Here is a 6,824-nt window from a genome sequence, read left to right on the forward strand (position 1 = left end):
ATATACTCAGCTGTTTTTGACATTTGCTTTTTAAAACAAAGTAAAAAAAAATGGTAAATTGCTTTTTTTTTTCAGATCTTCCTGGCTCCGCCCATCAGATTATCCTGGCCCCGCCCCTTGCAGTGAGGGGGCGGGGTTACGATACATATTAACCATTCAGACTCAAGATTCCCCAGAAAACCGCGACGTGACGGAGGATAAAGACCCGAACTCCACAGTTCAGAACTGATTCTGACTGCAAAACTGTGGAGAACTATAAATAAAAAAACTAAATAAAATCCCAACTTACACTCATTTTGATGCTCAGTTCTAAAATAACTCCTGACTGAAGCCGGTTTCAGTCGGACGTTGGGGTAACATGGGGTACCAGGGGGTACCAGGGGGGCATCGGGGCGTTACCTGAGGGTCAGGGTGTAATCTCCGTGCATCTTGGTGGAGGCGTCCCGCACCAGGAAGGTGCCGTCGGCCGTGTCTCTCAGCTTCTCGTTCACCTCCTCCCTGCAGACGGACAGACAGACAGATGGTCGGTCACTCTGGGGTGTCTGCTGCCCCCCTCCCTCTCAGAGGACAGGTGTGTCTCACCTGGAGATGTCCCCCCAGTACCACTCGGCGTCCTGCAGGGAGATGCTGTGGTTGAAGCTGCTGGGGGGAGCAGCAGTGGAGGCCTTCACTGGTTTGGGAGGCAGAGCTGCAGCGGAGGGAGAAGAAGAAAACCCGTGAGGATGATGGGAGGAGCCAACGGCGCGTCGCAGCGTTGGTGTGTTCTCGGAAATCAGACAAGGCAGCGTTTGCTTCCTGATCCGTTTCCTGCTGAAAGACGAGCGACCAGAGATAAAATCCTCAGACGACGCGGCAGGAAGTGGAACATGCAGATAAAACTCGTCTTCAGGATGCTGGAGGGTTTTTACTCTTTCTGCCGGAAACTTTAGAACGACTCGTCCTGAAACGGAAACGTTTCGTTTGCTCTAAAAACGGCCAGAGGAAACTGTACATCTGATGTTCACTGAAAACTGCTTTACTTTGACTGGTCCACACAGAACAGAACAGGATTCAAATGTTCTATTGTTGGTTTCAGACCAAGCTCAGATCTTTACAGAAGTTATTCTGAGTAGTAACCATGGTAACCAGCTGATAAATCGTCTCTTCTGTCCTCCTTTCTGAGCAAACTGTAAAACGTCGCAAAGTCGCGTTTCTGTCTACACGTCTGGAGCAAATCGACCAGGAAACACAGAGCGTGATGTCATTGGCAGAGTGTGATGTCATCAGATGTTGACATGAGCTAACTGGGAGCTAGCTGGACGCTAACTGGGCGCTAGCTGGATGCTAACTGGATGTTAACTGGGCACTAGCTGGACGCTAACGGGGCACTAACTGGGCGAAAGCTGGACCCTAACTGGATGCTAACTGGACGCTAGCTGGATGCTAACTGGGCGCAAGCTGGGCACTAACTGGGCAAAAGCTGGACCCTAACTGGGCACTAACTGGGCACTAACTGGATGCTAACTGGACGCTAGCTGGATGCTAACTGGGCGCAAGCTGGGCACTAACTGGGCAAAAGCTGGACCCTAACTGGGCNCTGGGCACTAACTGGATGCTAACTGGACGCTAGCTGGATGCTAACTGGGCGCAAGCTGGGCACTAACTGGGCAAAAGCTGGACCCTAACTGGGCGAAAGCTGGACCCTAACTGGATGCTAACTGGGCGCTAGCTGGATGCCAGCTGGACGCTAGCTGGATGCCAACTGGGCAAAAGCTGGACCCTAACTGGGCGCTAGCCGGACGCTAACTGGGCGAAAGCTGGATGCTAACTGGGCCCTAGCTGGATACTAACTGGACGCTAGCTGGATGCTAACTGGGCGCTAGCCGTCCTGCTCTGTTCGTCACCAAACCGTCGCTCTGTGATGTAAAACATGAAAATATTCCGGCTTCAGTTGCTGTAACGTTTCTGCTTAATGGTGATAAATTCACCAATATTTAAAATAATCTGACATTTTCCACCAGAATCAGATTTCATGGTCAAGTGTGAGGAAGAGAGACAGGAAGTGAGACAGGAAGTGAGACAGGAAGCGAGACAGGAAGTGGGCGTCTTGAGGCTTTTTCATGGACCAACAGTGTAAAGTTTGATTCTTTCTTTAAGCTGTAAAAACCAGATGAAATGTTTATTTGGGGAATCAAAAGATGACATCAGCCAAACGAGCCGGTAACCATGACGACGGCAGAGCTGATGCTGCGTCACCGGGTCCGGAGCCCAGCAGAACCCATCAGAGCGCCCTCCGCAGGCCCTACCTGGTCTCTGCATGTTAATGTAGCACAGGATCTGGTCTCGGCCCAGCAGCGGTTCCGACCGGGTTCTGCCCCGTTGCTCCCGCTCCATGACGGCCCTCAGGTGAAACGACCCCCCCTCTGCAGATTCAGCTCTGACACCCGGACAGCATTCCCTCCGGGTTCTGGTTCTGGTTCCGGCAGCAGGGTGAGCGGCTGAGCTGCGGATCAGAACCGGGCAGCATCGGCGCTGAAGCTGCCCCTCCGTCCGCCTGCCTCCATCTCTGCCTCTGTTCAAAGATCGGCACAGCAGCTTGGAGATGTGTGACATCACCGCCGGCCTCGGCCAATCACACGCAGGCAGGGATATCACCACGGCAACGACCCCCTCCTACTCCGCAGCATCATCTGTCACCGCGGGGATGGATGATGTCATCGATTCAGCTGCTGCTCTGACCGACTGAACGAGACGAGCAGAACCCCCTCACACACACACATACACTAATACACACTAACACACACACACACACACATAAACACACACACACAAATACACACAGTAACACACACACACACACACTAACACACACACACACACACACACACGCACAGTAACACACACACGGACACACACACAGTAACACACACACGGACACACACACACACAGTAGCACACACACAGTAACACACACACACAGTAACACACACACACAGTAACACACACACATACACTAATACACACACACACACACAAATACACACACTAACACACACACACACACACACACAAATACACACAGTAACACACACACAGTAACACACACACACACACACTAACACACACACACGCACAGTAACACACACACGGACACACACACAGTAACACACACACACTAACATACACACACACGCACACACACACACACACACACACACACACTAATACACACACACAGTAACACACACACACTCTCAGGGTCCACCTGAGCGGCGGTCGGAGCTGCAGCTCCACCTGTTGGTCAGAACCTGAAGCGGTCCGGCTGATCTGGACCGAACCAGAAGCAGAGAGACCAGCAGGTGGCGCTGCAACAGGAAGTGATCTCTGCCCTGACCCTGCTGCTTCCTGTGGCGGCAGGAAGTCATCAGCGGTCATGTGACCGACATCCTGTGAGAAACATCTGATTTAATTATTGCCGATCGTATTGATTATTCTTTGATTGGCCTTTTTACGGTCTGAATGCTCCAGTTAACGATTATTTACTAAATTAGTGGACAAGAATTTTCATAATCGATTCATTACAATTAATCATTTGATTTAATTTATGACATCAAATCTGATTGAATTAAACAGGAAATGAACAGAAAAATCTGATTTCCATCTAATCAGATATTATATTGATTATTGTTCATCGGTTTCTCCGGATTAAACTGGATTATTTTAGATATTATCTGGAGGATTGAATGTTATTAATACAGCAGAAACAGATGATCATCAGTTTTATGGATGTTTGTGTAACGGCGCCGTGCTGCCGGGCTTCAGAACCAGAACCTTCCCTTGAGTCCAGTCCCTGAGTTTATCCTCCCCTAACCTGAAGCAGCTCCTCATTCAGCCTTCAGCAAAGTTTAAACAGAGAAGAAGACGTTCAGCGGCCATGTTTGTTCCTGAGCTGCAGTCCCGCCGGCTGCCGCCAGGGGGCGACGCCTCCCACAGATAAACTGCTTTAACTTTGTTTATGAAATAAGAAGGAGAAAAGATGCTGAATGAGCCGGACCAGAACCAGAACCAGGAGGAGGCGGAGCTACCTGGTGCTGCTTGGGTCATGTTGAGTTCGCTGGTGATCAGAACCTCCAGAGCCTGAACCAGAGGATCCAGAGCGGAATCGGACCTGGACAGAACAACAGAGACCCGGTGAGACCCGGCGGTACCGTTAGGACCTGCCGGAAGGTTCTGGGTTCTGGTACCGACCCAGGGGGCTGCCTGAACAGAAGCGGGCTGAAGTTCTCGGCCAGAACCCGCGGGCTCAGCTGGTTCCTGGAGCCGTGCAGACAGAGCCGGGCCAGGTGCCGGACCACGCTGAGCAGGGTCAGCCCGAACTGGGCCGGGCAGGCCGGCGAGCTCGCCACGCCCCGCAGAACCTGGGCGCACTCCTCCGGGTCCCGGACCTCTGCAAACAGAACCAAAGGCATTAAAACGGGTCAGAACTTTTCACCAGCGCCTGACAACAGGAGCGCCGGCCGGCCCGGTTCTGGTTCTGCTGACCTTGGACGGCGTGGCTCATGTCGGCCTGCAGCGAGGCGGGCAGGATCGGACCGGGCAGGTCCTGCAGGAACCGGACCACCCCGTCACACAGAGACGGCACGTCCAGCTGCTCCGGCTCTGAAAACAAACACACCTCAGTCAGACGGAACCGAGCGGACCGCAGCCGGGCCGCAGGACGGGTTCTGGCTCCTCACCGGTGTCGGCCAGCTGCCGGGTGTCCAGAACCCCTCCACTCATGCTGCGGTACAGAACCAGGCTGTCGGAACCTGCAGAGACACAACATCAATCTGATGGCCAGACGAAGGAGGTCCAGTAGACACTGGGTTCTGTTGGTTCTGAACAGTTCCGCAGAGAGACCCAGTCCAGCAGAGCTACAGAACCGGGTCGGGTTGGACCCAGTTCTGCAGCTTGGGCCTACCTTTGGTCTCTATGAGCTCCATCAGTCTGCTGAGGAGCGGCGGCGCCGTGTCTGGAGGTCCGAACTGCTCCGGCAGGTCCGGCAGAACCAAACCTGAGCAACAAACACAAAGAGTCAAACATTCTGACAGACAACATCTGGACAAACAGAACCAGGTTCTGGTTCTGACGGCCCAGTTCTGTCTGAGTATCAGACTAAGCCCAGGTCCAGATGCTAGTAAAGCTAAGCTAACAGAGCTAAAGCTGCTCTGCTGATGATGAGCCGTTAGCTAATGCTATGGTCTTAGCGTTGGCTAAATATCATGTTGGTGTAGCACTTTAGCGTTAGCGCAGTATGCGGTTCAGTTAGCCGCTCAGTTAGCGGCTCAGTTAGCCGTTCAGTTAGCCGCTCAGTTAGCCGCTCAGTTAGCCGCTCAGTTAGCCGTTCAGTTAGCCGTTCAGTTAGCCGCTCAGTTAGCCGTTCAGTTAGCCGTTCAGTTAGCCGCTCAGTTAGCCGTTCAGTTAGCCGTTCAGTTAGCCGTTCAGTTAGCCGTTCAGTTAGCCGCTCAGTTAGCCGTTCAGTTAGCCGCTCAGTTAGCCGCTCAGTTAGCCGCTCAGTTAGCGTTCAGTTAGCCGCTCAGTTAGCCGCTCAGTTAGCCATGTCCAGCACTGTTAGGATGTCCAGAAAGTTCCTAACAAGTGAAACAGAAATGAACTGAGTAACAGCTGTGGGGATTTTGGTCAAAAGACATGAAACCATTTTTCTGCTAAAACCAAACGGACGCAGATGAACCGGCAGAGACGGGGCGATAGCACGACGGGTTCTGAATGAGCTGCTGATGCTGGGAGGGAGATATGAGGCCATGGAGCTGCAGGCCCAGCTGACGAAGCTCTGCTCGTCTCCATGGAAACTAAATGCAGCTGGTCATGGAAAGGCAGAGAGCTAAAACCTGCAACGTGTTTGTTTCTGGGAGGAAACCAGAGGAGGAAGAGCAGCAGTTCTGTGAAACAGGCAGGTAAAGACAGTAAACACACACACACACACACACACACACACACACACACACACACACACACACACACACACACACACACACACTTCCTGTGCTGCGCTGATGGCAGCAGAATGCAGTCGAGTTGTGATCAGTCAGCAACCGCAGCCCTGACTAAACACCAGCTGCGACGATCCGGGTCGCTGCAGCAGGTCCGATTGGACCGGGCCTCACAGAGAAGCAGAACCTGGGAGCTGGACTCACCCTCCGACTCCGAGTCGGTCCTCAGGGACGCGGCGGATGGCGGTCTGGGTGGGCGGGGCTTCGGAGTGGGCGGGGACATCCTCTTCCTGCCGACGAACTCCACGTACGTTCCTGGGAAGTCGCCTTTCTCCTGCCAGAACCAGAACCAGAACCAGGCAGAGGCTGACTGAGCGGTTCCGACCCAAAATCCATCAAACAGATCCGAGCTCAGCAGCAGAGACACTGATGGGTCAGAAATGAAGCTGGACGCGTTTAAACCCGATACAATAATCAATTAATAAATGAAAACAAGCTCAATAATTTACATTTGCATTAATTTTCATTTTTATCTTTCGACTAAAAACAAGATAATAAAAATCTGGAGTTTTGGTCTCAGATAAAATGGTTTAATTTTCCTTACAGTCGTAATTAATTTTATTTGTCGTTTCTTTTTAGTTTGTTTATATTTTATTATTATTTAAACGTCTTAATGTCCCAGAGCTAAATGTTCATTAGAATTAAAAGTTTATTCATCTTTGAGTGTTTATTATGGTGCGTCAGATTAACAGGCGTACCAGAAACGCTGGAACACAAAGGTTCCCGCTGGAACACACAGGTTCCCGCTGGAACACAAAGGTTCCCGCTGGAACACAAAGGTTCCCGCTGGAACAC

The 6,824-nt window shown here is 51.8% G+C and overlaps 1 protein-coding gene across 2 annotated transcripts in view; it reads right to left on the reverse strand.

Annotated features, from left to right (window-relative positions):
• Positions 1 to 6,824, reverse strand: part of LOC103470780 (phosphatidylinositol 3-kinase regulatory subunit alpha-like) — a 33,838-nt gene that overhangs the window by 22,915 nt on the left and 4,099 nt on the right. Inside the window, exons 3-10 of one of the 2 annotated variants that reach the window (XM_008419446.2) lie at positions 6,174 to 6,303; positions 4,940 to 5,032; positions 4,716 to 4,787; positions 4,522 to 4,638; positions 4,228 to 4,426; positions 4,065 to 4,147; positions 583 to 688; positions 400 to 498 (exon numbers count right to left, since the gene is read on the reverse strand). In XM_008419446.2, coding sequence (XP_008417668.1) covers positions 400 to 498; positions 583 to 688; positions 4,065 to 4,147; positions 4,228 to 4,426; positions 4,522 to 4,638; positions 4,716 to 4,787; positions 4,940 to 5,032; positions 6,174 to 6,303 — 899 coding nt within the window. Of the gene's footprint in view, positions 1 to 399; positions 499 to 582; positions 689 to 2,285; positions 2,767 to 4,064; positions 4,148 to 4,227; positions 4,427 to 4,521; positions 4,639 to 4,715; positions 4,788 to 4,939; positions 5,033 to 6,173; positions 6,304 to 6,824 lie in introns of those variants that run through there. The other variant, XM_008419447.2, reaches the window with a different exon arrangement.

The sequence above is a fragment of the Poecilia reticulata genome, linkage group LG9 (assembly GCF_000633615.1).
Source record: "Poecilia reticulata strain Guanapo linkage group LG9, Guppy_female_1.0+MT, whole genome shotgun sequence".
Lineage (NCBI taxonomy): Eukaryota > Metazoa > Chordata > Actinopteri > Cyprinodontiformes > Poeciliidae > Poecilia > Poecilia reticulata.